The sequence below is a fragment of the Rousettus aegyptiacus genome, unplaced genomic scaffold (assembly GCF_014176215.1).
Source record: "Rousettus aegyptiacus isolate mRouAeg1 unplaced genomic scaffold, mRouAeg1.p scaffold_m13_p_8, whole genome shotgun sequence".
NCBI lineage: Eukaryota > Metazoa > Chordata > Mammalia > Chiroptera > Pteropodidae > Rousettus > Rousettus aegyptiacus.
The window spans coordinates 86,041,815-86,058,495 of NW_023416311.1; the positions used below are offsets into that span (position 1 = coordinate 86,041,815).

Here is a 16,681-nt window from a genome sequence, read left to right on the forward strand (position 1 = left end):
AATTAATCTTTTTCAAAGTATCAAATAATACTAAATCATGCTGAAAGGTATGGTGGCATTGAGGATAATGAAAACTCAGCATGTTAACTCTTCAGACACCTGGTTTTATTCCTGACATTTACTAACTAGATGTGAAATTTGTGTAAATTCTGGGCCTCTTTTCTCCATCTGTCAAATACAAGGATTGGATGCAATCATGTCGGTGGTACTCTCCAGGTCTGACTGTCTCCTTCTATACTATATACATGATAATCTCCCTTGGACAATAACAAAAGGCACTTTAATTGTCTTTTGGGTCATCCTTATAAATGTAACTCATTAATGTATACTACCGGTTGGGGATACAGGGCAAAGAAATCTTTCTTACAATTATCGGACTCTATTTGTTCTGTATAATTGACTTTCAGGGCTTATTCTAACAATTATTTTTAATATTAAATACCATCTGTCTACATAACCCTCTTGGGGAATTTTCTTTCACCAGTTTTGAGTTCATAGCTACAACCTAGTTTGTAATGGCATTACATATTTATAGTAACACCCAATCATACAGCTACTTGATTTTCAACAATCTCAAGGAGGTCAGTCACAAAGCAAAACGTAATTAAGCTAACCCCCACCCCCACCCCCGAATCTAAGGAATAGGTGTCAACATATAGATATAAGGAGTAGTTGCATTTATTGCCTTCTTAAACATTTAACATCTTTAACTGCTTTTACCAAAAGCCATTAATTTTGTTCTAGGTTAGTTTGAGCAGGTAGTCCGACAACTAAAGCTGTAGAGATTAGGTTGCAGGTGATTGTGAGCAAAACAAACCCTAAGCATTTGGAAAGTTACAGCTTAAAAACAAAACAAAACAAAACAAAACAAAACAGATCAGATGGCAAAAAAAGGAGCTAGAGAAACACCAGCAGCAGTAGGCAAGGACAATATTGTGGAAAGACAGAAGCCCTATAATCTTAGGAGCCACTTAAATGAGAAATGAAGTTAAGCAGAAATCTTAGAAAAAAGCAGTACAGAAATATGGAAAAATCCAGGCAGTAACTACTGTACTATGTATAGTATAGGAAGTGTTATTCATAATGATTACCATGAATCATCAAGAACAATTTAAATTATGTTCAGTATGCTCTATTCAGAGCATATTTCAGAGCATATTTAGTATACTCTGGCCATAAATTACAGGTTTTGAGAATGATTTAGAATCACAGAATTTTTAAGATGTTTGAGTTATGGAGTACAGAGATCTCCAAATTTGAGATCTCCAAATTTGAGATCTCTGGGGAACAAAGAAGTATCCTCATGCCCTCTTTTATTTGAAATTTTAATATGTTCATATAAAAACTCTAATTTTGTGCCCTTTCATATTTGAACTTCCGTGACCATATTTCACAAGTGTCTTTCTTTGTGCCAGTACAGGAAATTGTAACTAGTTAAGTTGAGTGAGCAAAATAACATTTAATATTCAAATTTGATTTCTATTATTTCTGTTTTACCACTTTATTAGTTGGAGAAACAGAAGATCACGGGAGTTCAGTTATTAGTTCAAGGCCATGTAACCCAAAAGTAACAGAGCTGAAATTTGAATTCAGATCTGTCTCCAAAGGGAAAGTTCTTTCCAACATATGTTGTCTCCTTCCTAAAAAATCATGTAGGAGGACATGAATATTTGCATTATCTTCAGTCTATGGAAATACATTTCTTCCTTAAATTTTACAAGACAAATTCAGAGTCATTTTTAAAATTAACACATTTGTTTTCATTATTAATAAGTAACAAATGCACAAAATTTCAACTAATCATAAACTGAAGAATAGAAGTTAAGTTCAAGACATATGAGAAAGTAAAAAACAACCTCAAAACCCTAATTAGTGATCTCTGATCTCTCTTAATTTATTCATTTTTTGCTTTAATCATTTCCACCATTTACAGTTGTCTGTTTTTGCTTGAGCACTTTTGTTGACAGGAGGTTACAACTTCACAGGGTACACATTTATTTTGAAATGTTTTGAACATCAAGGCTTCTATTAATTTGGCATCTGTCTCTCTAGAGCTCCTAGCACTGTCTCTAGTTCTGCCTCGGACAGCAGAACACACTAAGTCAAACCCTCTCAACTGTTTTCTTTTCCAGGATAGCATTTCTGCTTTTCTTAACAAGTCCTCATATGACATATGTTCCTCATACTACAGACTCTTGGTTGCTTTCTTATTTTAGACCAGAAGTTCTCAGCCTGGGCAGAACAATGTACCACCTGGAAGCCTTTAAAAAATAATAATAAAGAAAGTTGCTACAGATTTTCACTGTTTCATTAATAATATGTAATACATAATCCACGGAAAATACAGGCGTATGTTCTGTGTGTGAAGGACATGGTTCAGAATCTCAGCTTCAAAGTAAAATTACTATTTGGCCTTAGGCATATTATTGTCCTACTAAGTCTCAATATCTTCATGAAGATACAAATACCATCATGTCTGCCCTGCCTTGCCTCCCGTGGTACTTAGGAAGAACAAATGTTCTTTATAAACTGTGCATCTTCATAAAAATGTTATCATTACTATTATTATCATCTGTTAAATTTTTAAAACATTAATTCTTTCTAATAATGCTTATTGTCCACATATTAGCTTATTCAATGTATTCCTTAACTTCTGCAGCCTTTTCTTACTTTTCTAGCCTTGAGATATCATTTTCCTCTTCATTATTTATTTAAATTAAAATAAGATAATCATAGAACGCCTCAACGAAGTCACATATTTGAAGAGCATCAATAGAAAGGATAAAAAACAGAATCCAAGTTATTAAATGTCCTATTTGGCTCAGTCATCACTCAACTGCCATTGATTTCATTTATGTTGTATATACATAAACCAGCATTTATCTTTAGCAGCTTTATGTGTTTTGCGTTTAGCCTAAAACACTATTCTGTAATCAAGAGGAAATTTTTCTAGTCTTTGTTCTGTCACTAACAATCTTCTGTGACATAACAGAGTTGTAGAGAAAGTACTTGGAAAAAAATAAAGAGGCATATGAACATAATGAATAACAAATATTAGTCAGCTGTAGGGGGAAAAACTTGTAATTATAAAAACCTTCAAATACCAAGAAAAATATTGTAAGTTCTACTATTTCAACATTTGATTTATTTTTTAAATTCATTTAATAACTTTTTAGTTACCTCTTCTTCAAACACTTGATGGTAAATTGCAGAAAAGATGTGAAACAGTTTATATATAAACACTTTTTCTAACTTAACTATAATATTATGTTGGAGATATAAATGCTCACTGTTATCTGAAGCACTAAAATAATCTGCTTTAGTATAGAAAAATGTTAAAGTGTTGGAATGCTATTTTTAAGATAGGAAAATTTGTAGTCAAATGTGTCAAGTTTTTCAGTTAACACCTTTATTTTATAGTAGTTTGCTGATCCCAAGTTTATCTTCATTTCTAGGAATTTTATTCTTATCTGTCATTTTATGTGAGAATATTAGAGAAATATATTTGCTTTCAATCGAATGTTTGACAAATTGGTTGTTTCATATAAACTTATATCTATTTGAAGAACAAAAAGCTTTTGTTTTTCACATTGTAGTATTTTAATATACCCTGTTAACAGTGAACTAGAGCCACAGTGCTATATTTTTAAAGGAAATATAATCTCATACCATTTTCATTTTTTCCAAGTAAAAATTAGCTGCATCCGTTGGAATTCCACCCAATGAAAGAAAATTTTTAGTCAGATTTTGAGTCCTCTAGCAGAGTATTTGTTGCTGTCATCGTTGTTACAAATGTGAAAACTTGATTTAACAAAATACAGAACTAAAATTATACATTCCTAAAGGTTCTCCTACACCAGTCTTGGCTTAGCTGGAGCTGTTATTAAATTTCGTTAATACTCATGATCCAGAATGATCAATTAAATCAATGATTGTCACACTTCTTTACCAAGTACAAGTAAAATGCAGAGAAGCTTAAACACATACACTGGAGTGTTTCGGGGTGTAGATTAAAGCCACTTGTCTTGCTATGAAAATTTATTTAAAAAGTTCTAAATTTACAGTATATCCTACAATTTATCTTATTTTAATGCTACAAGTCTTTAAATTTCTCACCACCAAGGAAATATATATAATTTTTGTCTTCTCTGATACTCTTCCACAACTCTTTCTCATATTTCCAGGCTTAAGACACCAATCAGATTGGAGCTCAAGGAGCAAGTGGGTTAATAATAGGAGAAGCAGCAGGAAACTAGTCCACATATGCCTTTGTAGATTATTGAAAGACTTCAGCTTTACTCTAAGACTGGAATACTGGGAAGATTTTAAACAAAGTCATAACATGGTCAGATATATTTTAGAAAAATAACACTGGCTACTAGGTTGAGAATAAATTATGAGCACTCAAAAAGTGAAGCAGAAAGACCAGTTAGAATTCGAATTCATTAATATAAGAGGTGACAATGACTTTGACCAAGTTTGTAGGAATAGAGATGAATATTTAAATATATTGTAAAAGCAGATCCAGGAATATTACTCAGCAATAAAAAATAATTTTTTAAAGTCTGCTAATATATGCAACAACATGGATATATCTCAGAAATGTTATGCTAAGTGAAAAAAAAAACACTGAATGTAAGAGATTACATATTGTATTATTTCATTTATATAAAATTCTAGAATAGGCAAAACAAGTGCCAGAAAACAGATCAGTTTTCCTGGGACCAGTGTTGGGAAAGTGAGGAGAGACAAAAGTGTTCTAATACTTGGACATCATGGTGATTGCTCATGGAAATACACACTAGAAGTGAAAATTTTATTCTATATATATTAGACTTCAATAAAGCTATAAAGAAAAAAAAAAGTACACTGAATAGAATTTACTTGTGTAAGTGGTGTATGAGAGAAAGTAATATGGCTGAATCAACTGCAGTGGTTTTGGTCCAAGCTACTGCTAGAAAGTCATGATTATCGGATATGCAGAGATAAGTTTTGGGGGGAGGATTTCGGCTTTGGATGTATTAAATGTGAGATGCTTATTACACATACAAGTGGAGATACCAATTAAGCAATTGAACATATGAATCTGGATTGAAAGAAGCTGTACACTTAGGACTTGTCAGTCTATATTTACTATTTAAAGCCAGGAAACTAGAATCCAACATTCTCTGTTGATGAATGTTGATACAAAAGAAAAGAGAAGTGCTAGAATCATTTTCAAACTCCTACATCATTTATCATTTCTATTTAAATGTCTATTAACCACCTCAGCTGCCCAGCTAAACTGTAGGAAAAACACCCTGCTAAAAAGATGTTCACTAGCAATGCCAATTAATAGAATGTGCCTCCTTAAGATCATTCAGCCCTAAGAAAAGAAAAAAGAGATCAAACTTGCGTCACCATCTTAGAGCCTCAGTTTATTTTGAGAAATTGTAACTCAAGGGCATAAATACTTACCAAGTGAAACAGAATCTAAACTGTTCCTACCAGAATAAACTAACAAAAAATCTTACTGATTATTAGAAAAAGTGTAAACCCCTGCCCCTTTATGATTGAGTGGAATAAGACTGGAAACTTGTCCGTTTTGCTGTCTCTGCTCACCTGACTTTGACTACAGATATCCAGTTGGCTCATTTCCTAGATCCACTTCTTCACTTTGCTTGTCAAATAACAGCCAATTCAATACCTGCCTGGCAACACATGTATCTTGACACATCTTCATATCGTGTCTGACACCATTGGTCTGTGGTTGGTCCTTAGTATTTTAGTAAGCAGCTGCTCTCATCTTCTGCTAAGATATCTCCTTGGCAAGCTTTGTCTTGTATTGTCTTGCTAAATGTTTCTAACTTTAACAAGGCACTTTTGAATTTATGTTATATCTTAAGTCTTTGTCTTCTCTTACCCCTTTAAGAAATATATTTTGGAAATTACCACATTGGCTTGGTTTTGGAAAGCCAGACAAATTTATATCAACAAATGACTATTAGTTTTTAGTGTTTGAGTTGATAAAGTTTGGATCTTTTTCTTTTATTAATTTCATGACTGACTTTCTGAAAGTGTCTCTTTTCCCTTGGTATTATTAATCATAATGTTTATGATGCTGGCCCACTGTCGCATGTAAAACAATAGATATTAATAAATCATTTCTAGTTCAAGCTACTACTTGTTCAATTTGCATATATAAACTCATATTCAGAAATCCATACTTCTGTATGTTGATATGTAGAAACACATATGTTTGTATGTGGGTGTATGTGTCTGTATTTTCTTTTGAAACCAACAACCGATACATTTTGTTAAAGTCTGGGCCTTGCGTAAACAAGACCTTTGGGCCTTTTCTCATTCTGCAGTGCTGTACTTAGCACTTCCTTCTAACAACATGCTCTTACTTTCTGGTAATTATTTACCTAAGGTTGTTGTAGTAATTCTATACTGTAGCTTCCTCCAGTGGATTAACACGGATTTTTAAATTGTTCCGTGGTGAGACTGACAACTGATCAATATTAAGGTCTGACACATTGATTTTGACTGGCTGTGTTTTATGCATGTTCGTGCTGCTTCATTGCTCCTTGCTACCACATCATGCCAGACTTGATAAGTACTGTCATCACATCCATTTTAATCTTGTTTTATAGTATGCACTTAAAAAATACATATCCTTTTAATTTGAAGGAAAAAATGAATCTTTATTAAAATTATTCACTTTTGAAAAACAAATTAATCCAAAGGGGTATAAATTTTAAGTATTGCAAAAGCTCCTTTTTACATCAAATATGTTGTTTCTCCATGGTAATTTGCTGGTGACTCATTAATTCATTGTCTTCTTTTAATTATTCTCCAGATGATATTTACTCTTAGTAAGTGTTGTGTATCCTCAGACATTCAGTTGCCTTAAATTTGGAAAGCCACGGACAGTGAAATAGAAATAGTTTCATTAAAAACAAATGAGAGATTTTCAAAAATAAATCAAGCTGTTACTAATACTAAAAAATATTTTGACCAAAAATAATGGAGACTATCGGTGATATTTAAATGATATACTTAGTTTCAAACTATTCATCTTTTTAATGTACTTATATAAGGTTTATGTAAATGATTTATCACTCATCACTAGAAGCTTAAAAAATTGGTTGAGGGTGATAGAAAGAGGGTATTGGTAATACACTGTTAAAAGAAATGTCCAACTCTTTATTACAGAGAGTAAATATATCTTCCCAATGGAGGTTTGTTTAACATAACTAAACTTGTATTTTTTCCTTTGAAAGGTCACACACACATCATACACACACAGGACATAATGTGGCAACAGTCAGTGCTCCCAATTTTTTAAAAATACATACCATTTAAATTACTATATGCTATCCTAATTATTAGTCTAAAAGCTGCAATCATGATTAGCCTGTAAGGTTTAACCTTGGTGTGAAATATTACCTGTAGATTTATGACTAACAGTCTTCATAGTTTAGAAAATAATTCGTCTTTCACCGTCTAAAATTTGAAAATTAAATGACACATTGTTTAAAGTTAAAGTTAATGAACTAAGTTATGGATCTTTTCAATTACTTCAAATAAGGCATATTGTCCTCTTTGGAGAAAAACAAAAAGACAAGACATTTTATCACAATAAATAAGTATTTGATTTTTCTCTTCAATGTATAACTAGACATTTTAAAAAGAAGTAAGCATTTACATGTTTTACATATATTTGGATTTAACAAAGAAAAATGGCATTTTTGCCAGTACTTCAAACATGTACTTCAAATCTGGTTCCCAATCAAGACTAACCAATATAGTTTACAAATCGGAATGTTTAGAACATGCACAACTAATCAATTCAGCAAATATTGAACATCTACTACGCGTGAGTCACTATATTAGAAAACAGAGATACAACAGTGAGAAGACAGCTCAAGTTACTTATGGACTAGTAGAAAATACTTCTACCTTCAGGGAGCTTATGATCTAACAGAGAATATAGACAATTAATAAGCAATTATGGTAGTGAGAAAAGAGCCAGGGTGTGGCTTGGTGTGATGGGAGCATAAACGACCCATGTAGTCTAATCTAGATCTTTACTCCTGTGATTTTCTGAAAAGCACCATAAGCATCATCTAGGGCATTGTCAGAAATGGCAAGTCTCAGTTCCAACTCCATCCACATTGAATGTGAATCTTGATGAGAGCAAGATCCCTGTGTTATTTGTATACATTAAAGTTTGAGTTAAGTATTAGGGAAATATATTCAGAGAAAGTAACATTAAAAAATGAGCTTCCAGGTAACAATTCTGTTAGTTTATGGAGGATAAAGGTAAAATATATTGGAAGCAGAGAGATGATTGTCTCCTAAACCGATCTGTAGTTTAAGTTGCTGGTTAGATAGAGAAGGTAAGAGGGAGAAGGAACGGGACTTCAATTTGGGTATGTTGTATTTGATATGCTTTTGAGACATGTTTTAAAGATAGATGCTTAAAAAGAAGATTTACATGTGAGTCTGGAGAACAGGAGTTAGTTCTCTGCTGGAGCCTTTGACCAGGAAATTGTTGTTACATTACTAAAGTCAGGTGAATGGTAAAGTTGCTCAATGAAAATACATGAGGTGAAAAATAATTTAAAGGCATTGGGCATAGCCCTTGGGAATACCATCATATAAAGAGATGTCAGCAAATAAGACTGCAAAGAGCAGTCAGTGAGGATAGAGGAACTAAGAAAAGTATATGGATGGAGAACCCAAGAAAAGTGTATGGATGTAGAGTATATGGATAAGATGTCTCTAGGAGGAAGGGATCATTGGTTACGTTGTCTTAGTATGGATTCTGCCACAAGAGCCTAAGAAAAGGATTTGGATGTAAGTAATTTATATTAAGGAGTAATTCCAAGAAGCATAATGGGGAAACAGGAAGAGTAAGACTGGGGGAAACCAATGAAGCATATTTTATTGAGTTGTTTTCAATATGGGCAAGTCAGTCTTGGTCCTACTGAGACCCTTGAGGAATCATGCAGAATGGTCCTTAGAATCCTCTCTCTGAAGGATGGTTGGCTATAACATAAATCTGTAGATTTGAGTCACTCATTTGTTATATGTTGCCCTGGGTAACGTTACCTACACCTCTCCCCATCCCCAAACTTCCATGCAGCTGTGGATTGAGCTAAGAAATTTTCCTAAGATTCTCAGAAATCCTTGAGGCAGAAACCCTGAAATGGACTATCCACCACAGGACTATCACCTCTGTTGAGGTCAGAGGCTGGACATCCTGCAAGGATAGGAATGTTGCATGGAACATCAGTAGCATCAGCTTGTACTGTTCAGTGATGTTCACATACCAAGTGAGAGTATCTTTGCAAATTATCTAAGTATAGAACCTATAGCAGATAAGGTAATGTTTCTGAGGAAGGATGAGAAGATATTCAAACACGGTTGAAAGATTAATTTCAAATGAGAGAAAAATCAATTTTCCATTGTTACAAGCAAAGAGAGAGGGAGAAAATAGGTTTATTTCTAAATGAGTTAGTAGATGTTCTTGTGTGAAACCTATTTCTTTTTGAAATTTGTGAGTGAAAGAAATTGTTGCGGAAGTAGAATAGAAGATAGCATAAAATGTTTTAAATAGTCATATTGAAAAATGAGAGCATGATTAGTTTACCATGATATGACAATCTGTACTCTTGTTAAATTAAGGCCAAAATCATTTTCACACACACACCAAGAAAAACTACAGTAATAAAGATCAAAGCTATTTAGAGCAGTAAAACATGCTAAAGGATATTTTAAATATCCAAGTATTGATTTTAACTCTATTGTAATGATAATAATGACTTTTTCAATTTCTAGCAAAATATCTCCTCTACTTTATTTTGCAATTACTATAAAATTAACTTTCTAAGAATGTTTTATATATAAACAATTTATTTAATTGGCAATTAAACATTTTCTTCCAATTGCTAAATACACCGAAATCTCAATTTTTTTTTCAGTTACTGGCTTTGTTGTCTTAAACAGTGTTACACTGGCTTTTGGAAAACTTTTTGGAAGCTGGCCATTTTCAAACAAACTAAAATAAAAAGAAAGAACGAACTATGTAGTACAAATTTCAAATTTTTTTAAATTTTTATTTTATTTTTAAATATATGCAAGTATAATTCACTTTAAAATATCTGAATGGATAGCGCTGGTTTCCATAAACGAGAGGGCAAGTATGTTTATAATGGAAGTGATCATTCTGGATGGAAGAATAATAATTTTTATCTGGTTATATTTTCTGTAGGATTTTAAGATCATCTGATAAGTTCTAATTTTTATAGTTTTACAGTCTAAGTAGATACTTATTCACTATCACAAAAAGCCTTCCCCATATCTCAAAAGCTGAAGAATTCTCTCTCTTATGAAGAAACCCATGTTTTATTACCTAACTTTCTGAAACAGATAAAGAAGAATGAAGATAAAATGGAATTATCTCACTTAAACTTCTGCAGAAAAAAACTTTACAGCCATCTGTTTTTCTTCATGTGTGATTTATTCTTAATATTTTTTTCATTTAATATATTGGAAGTCAAATTTAAGTATAGTAAGATACCTTATTATAATATGACTTATGCTGATATTACTGTGCTACTTAAAAGATTTTGTAAAAATAATTGAGAAGCTATTTTTACTTAAAGAAAATTATGTCTTCTGTAAGGATGAATGAAAGATTTTGCTGTATTTATAGCATAGTTCTTAAAAATGATTTAATCCTACACTAAACATTTTAGAAATATTTGTTAAATTCATTTGCATATAACCTAGATGGTTATATATACATATACATATATGTATATATAAAGGACTAGTTTATTTTTAATTGTAGTTTGAAATAAAAATCATGGTTTCAGTTACCATGTAAATAAATGGCAACATGAAAAATATCTTTGTAAAATATGAAATAGCTTAGTCATAAATCCAATGATGATTGGCTTAAACATTAAATAATACAAAGGTAAAAATAATTGATGATTGATTATTGGTCTTTGAAGGGCAATTTTAAATAATTTTTTATTAATTATCATTTTTTAATTAATTTAAAATATACAGCGTGTAATCATTAGAATATAAAATTTATACCAATTCTTCATTCAATAGGAAAAATATCATTTCCAACACCAATTTTACAATGTTATTTATATTGATCATGAGACATATATTTTAATTCAATTGAATTAGTAACTATTTGCTATTTGATAATTTTCCCCATAATTACCTCTAAGTAAAATAATGTTTTAATAGCATAAGTAAATTATGCATAATTTATACTAAAAGTATAATTCAATTTTTTTATTCATTGCCCTCTATTTTTTGAGTGCCATTTACAAAGGCGTTGTCTTCCTGTATTTTTTTTTAAATAAAACTATTCCAAAAATAAAGACAATAAAAATTTGTTTTTAGAAATAAGAATTACTGTCATGTTACCTTGAAAATCGCAATAAATATATAGTTTTTTAAAACTCTCATAACAACATCTATCTCTGTGACAAATCTGTGCTAATGTCCGGAAATGAGAGATGTCCAAATGAGAGATGTCATGTATTTTTGAGCTCTAAAAGGCAACGCAAAAGGTGTTTATTTAGTACACCTTTGTTTTCCTCTTTTCGTTTGTTTTTCACCTTAAAAAATTATGTTTGACATATGCTGGAAATGCATAATACCTAAGTGAAATATTCAGTAAAAGTTTTTAAATCTCTATCTAACATTGTTTATATTTAGTATAATAATCTATGTATATTTTTATTTGTTGCCTATTTATAAAAAATTAAATGAACATTATAAGTTATGAGAGTAATATATATATCCACAGATTTATGTTGATAATTATTTATAATAAATTCATTATTTGAAGTACTGCTATTTGCTCAGCATTTTATTAAAGTAAAACTAAATTTATTTTCTAATGAGGAATTCAGTGTTTAGTATGCTAATACTACTTAAGAAATGTATATTCTTAGTCATCTGTCATAAATGTATATTCTTAGTCATCTGTCATAAAACTGGTAGAGTTATTGCTAAACAAGGTATTGTGATATTTTAAGTTTTAATCAAGGCATAAATAAATTGATCTAAACATAAATGTAGGAATTCAGTTTTTCTGACTTAGGCTACCCGAGAGCATTTACTTTTGTCTCCAAAGACTGTGCTGCACTCTGGCAAGGAGGCTGAGTTTTGGTAGCAATAACCGGTAATAATCATTTCTGAAATCATTTGGAGTCTCCTTATATAAAAACTTTAAAAAATGATGAAAAAGCAGTTATCGTGACAGTCTTAAGTTACACATAGACATCTCACAGGTGAAGCGTCTGCTGTTGGGCTACATTAAAAAAAAATGTCCTGAGATATCATAAAACATCACAGTATAGCAATTCAATGGTTCCTGAGAAACAGACTTCAGGAAAAAGTTTACTTATATGCAATGTTTTCTAGATTTGAGGATTAGAGTTAGAATCATAAACTGAGAGGTCCATTTGATTTGATGAGTAATAATGAATAACTTACTAATTTTTATTTTTTATATAATTTGCTCTTGTAGCAGTTTAAACTGAAAAGCATAATTTCTGAACCCTATCTTCCAGGAATATTCAATGTATAAAATGATGCCTGAATACCTGAAGGCCATCTATTCTTTTAGTGCAACAAAGATTGATACCTAATTTCCAAATTCACTGGCCACATTCCAGTACCTCTTTTCTTAGAATATACTCCTTTTAAGCACTCCCCACTTGCAACTTTATCCTTCTTCGGATTCTGCTAATAATTTTTTTTTTTCTGGTTCTGCTATCACATCTTACTGGCTAATACCAGTTCTTTTAATTGGATCAACTTCCATGACTCAACTGTTTTTAAAATTTAAGTTCTACTTTTTTTTTTTCCTCCTTGTTTATTACATCCTCCCTCACTGATCCCTTGTCATTGACTATGTGTATATTTTTTCTTCTGAGTGGCTGACCTACATATAAGATGTACCATGGACATCTTAAACTTAACTTGTCAAAACTGAATTTCTTTTCTTTCCCTGACTCTCACTCAAATGTGCTTCCTTATGTCCTAAGATAACATAGTACTTGGCATATAGAAGTGGTTCTGATATTTTAGTGTGTGGAGAGCCTGTTAAAACACAGACTGCTAGCATTTCTAATTCAGAGTTTCTAATTCTAGGATGGAGACTACAAATGTGCATTTCTAATGGGTCCTCAGGTAATACTGGTGTTTGGCAACTATGCCATATTGGCACATTGCAATCGATTAAGATTTGTTAGATCAATAATTAGTCTGAGTCATTGAATGGTTTAGAGGCATACTATAGGCTTAAAAAATAAGTTTAACTCAGAATGAAAAATTGACAAGAGATATTTATAGAACTTTTGTCTGAGAGAACAAGGAAGATCATTTGGTGTAATATCCTCATTGTAGATTAGTAATCTGAAGTCAAAAAGGATTAAATGATTTTTGTAAGTAAAAAGAGATAGATTCAACCAACCCTGACTTTCCATAAAAATAAGATAGCTGCATTTCAAAGACAGACATAGAGCAGATTATTTTTTCTCTAGATGAGTAGGCCTTTGCTCATAGGCACAGATTTTCCCCAAAATGAATAAAATACTGACAAATTTTAATGCTACTTCCATAACCCTAAAGTGCACACAAAGAATTGAGAAATCTATAACTTAATATTCTGGTTAAGGTTAAAGATTCTCACCACTCCAAGCAGTGTTTGGGCAAGCAGTTTATTGACAAAAATTAGTAGAGATGACTTGACACATACTAGTACTGAAGAAATGAGTCTTTTATTTGGCCAGCACTGAAAGGACTTTCACCAATGCAGTAAGTGTCCAAACTGTAGAGGTCCTGTTGTTTGAAGCTGTTTTATTGTCTTCCCAAATTTGAATATTTGACAGGACTCACCAGACTCCACAGACTATACTCACATTAGTCTTTTGTTTAGAGGCAAAAGACACTGTGCAGCAGAGAAACAGAAAACGGACAAGCATCAGAGGCCCGAGGGTCTTTCTCCAGCATGAGCTCCCTGTGGGCTCAATCTTTGGGGCACCTGGAGTTGGCTGTGTCTCTGGCTCTTATTTTACTTTTATTACCTGCTATATTATTTGTACTCAATTTTATCATCTGTACAATAAAACTAACTTTGGGGGCTTTAACTAATTTTTTCATCGTTGTCTCATGACCACTTGCATTTGAGATGTTGAGGTATTTCTCAGACTTAAATGTGTATGAGTCATCTAGGGATCTTTCTAAAATGCAGGTTCTGATTTCATAGGTCTGAGATGAAGCCTGAAATTCTCTTCTAATAAGCTCCTAGGTAACATCCATGCTTCTATGTTCCTGTCTGACTAGAAGGGATGTTATTTAAAAAAAGAAAAAGAAAAGAAGAAAGAAAGAAAAGAAAAGAAAAAAGGAAGGAAGGAAGGAAGGAAGGAAGGAAGGAAGGAAGGAAGGAAGGAAGGAAGGAAGGAAGGAAGGAAGGAAAGAAGGAGGGAGGGAGGAAGGGAGGGAGGGAGGGAAAGAAAGAGAGAAAGAGAAAGAAAGAAAGAGAGAAATCAAGTTTAAGAATTACTTGGTTAAATGAATTTAAATGTCTAAATTAACTTTCAGCTATAAAATTATGTAGATCTAATCTCACCCTGATGTTCTCCTAAATCCTCAATTGAAGGAGGCTTTATTATGACATATTCTCTTACTTCACAGGCATCTGTGTTTCTTGACTGTCTGTGACTTGCAAATAATTGCCAAGCTCTTTGCCTCTGCATTCAAAATTTAATTAGGTCTGATCTTTTGCTGTAAGATAAAACCTTTTGTACTATCCAAAATTACAACATTCTTTCTTCAGATGAAGAGCCAAAGAGCAACTTCACACTTCTTTTAGAACTCAGCTAAAAATAAAATCCAAAAAAAATAGCATCACTTTATTTTTCTTGCCCTATCACTGGCTTTCTGGGGCTACACTCTTAAATTCACTCTGAACTCCTTTCGTGCTTTCATAACATTCCAGTTTGTTACAGGAAATATTCACCTAAATAATCGCCTTCTACAGTATGTGATGCAGATTAGATACATTACTTCCTAGTGAGTCCATTAGTTTCTTCCCCTTAAAGAATTTCTTTTTGTTATAGTTATTCAAGTTATTGAGTGTAACACAAAAAAGTAACATGGTGCTTTTTCATATAGCCTCATGATGTTTTTTTTTTTTTTTTTAATTTCCTATTTTCTTTTTCTTAACAGTATAAGCAAGTGGAGCAATACATGTCATTTCATAAGTTACCAGCTGATATGCGTCAGAAGATACATGATTACTATGAACACAGATACCAAGGCAAAATCTTTGATGAGGAAAATATTCTCAGTGAACTTAATGATCCTCTGAGAGAGGTAAGATTTATAGTCCTAAATCTTCTTGGAACATGGTCACTGTTTATTTTCTCTTTCCATGGGAAATTCTCAAGTCCATATTATATCACTCGAAAGAAAAATCAGAATTAATTGTTAAGACATCTTGTTTTCCCTTATTCTTTAGTATGTTTTCTCATACATTGGCTTTTAATTCTTTATAAAAGTATGAGAAAATTGTTTTTCTAATTATGATTCTCATAACTGTTTTATTAGAATTAACTGTGTAAATAGTTATCAGAATTATTTCTTGTGTCCTCATTGTCTATATCTTCCCAGTCTTCCACTCTTTGACTCATTCTTACCTATTTCTTTATCTTCTTTTTGATTTCTATTTTCTTCCCATATTCATTTTCCCTGTTCACCCCCTAGACTCTGATCACAAACTGACACGTCCTGTTGCAAGTAATTCATTTTTTATTAGCTCATTAAAACACTTGTACCATCAATAAACCACCTCTTTGCCTTACATTTTCTTTCCATCCCTCCCTCAGGGTCATCCCTCTGCCCAGCAGAATATTCAGGTCACCCCTAGACCAGAGGGACATTCTCTTTATTGTTTGTATTTCTTTATATTACTTCACTCTTTCTTCTTTCTCTTACTACCAACCTTCTCAAAAGATTGCTATGTAATCATTGCATTGTGGTTTGATCTCCACTTCTTTACCAAAATTGTCTCCTTGAAAGTTATCAATGACATGTTAATCATCAAAGCCTTTGTCTTTGATTCTTTGTTAGTAATTGTTAAACTTAACAAAACACGTATTCTGAATCTTCTTTTTCCACTCTTTAATACTGAACCATTATTAAATCATAGACTTTCAATTCTGGTTTCTGAATTTATTATCTTTTATTTCTTTTTATCTCATACTTCAATTCTGTAAATTTGAACTCCAACTTCTTGCTATAAGCTCCATTTTCTTAAAAGCTACATATTAGCCCTTGGCCCTATATATATTATGTAATAAAGTCATTATCTTCCATCATTAAACCATTTATCTTTAAAGTCTCTCTGAAAGAGCTTTAGTTATTTTCTCAAATCATTTAAACTATAAAACTTAGGTTCTTTTTTGAATCTTTCTCTGCCTTTCACATCCAATCAATCACCAAATGCTATCAATTAATCATGCTAATACATCTTACGCCCATACCCTTGAGTCCTTCTCCAATACCATTTTCCTAAACCTTTTTTCTCTCACAGAAACTAGATGCACTAAACTCATAGCTGCCTTCCAGCCTTTGGTCTCTTTTCTTTACC

General features: G+C 32.1%; 1 protein-coding gene across 1 annotated transcript in view; it reads left to right on the forward strand.

Moving 5' to 3' along the window:
• Positions 1 to 16,681, forward strand: part of HCN1 (hyperpolarization activated cyclic nucleotide gated potassium channel 1) — a 315,929-nt gene that overhangs the window by 241,054 nt on the left and 58,194 nt on the right. The window contains exon 5 of the mRNA XM_036225740.1: positions 15,259 to 15,405. Within this exon, the coding sequence (XP_036081633.1) occupies positions 15,259 to 15,405 (147 nt within the window). The remainder of the gene's footprint in view (positions 1 to 15,258; positions 15,406 to 16,681) is intronic.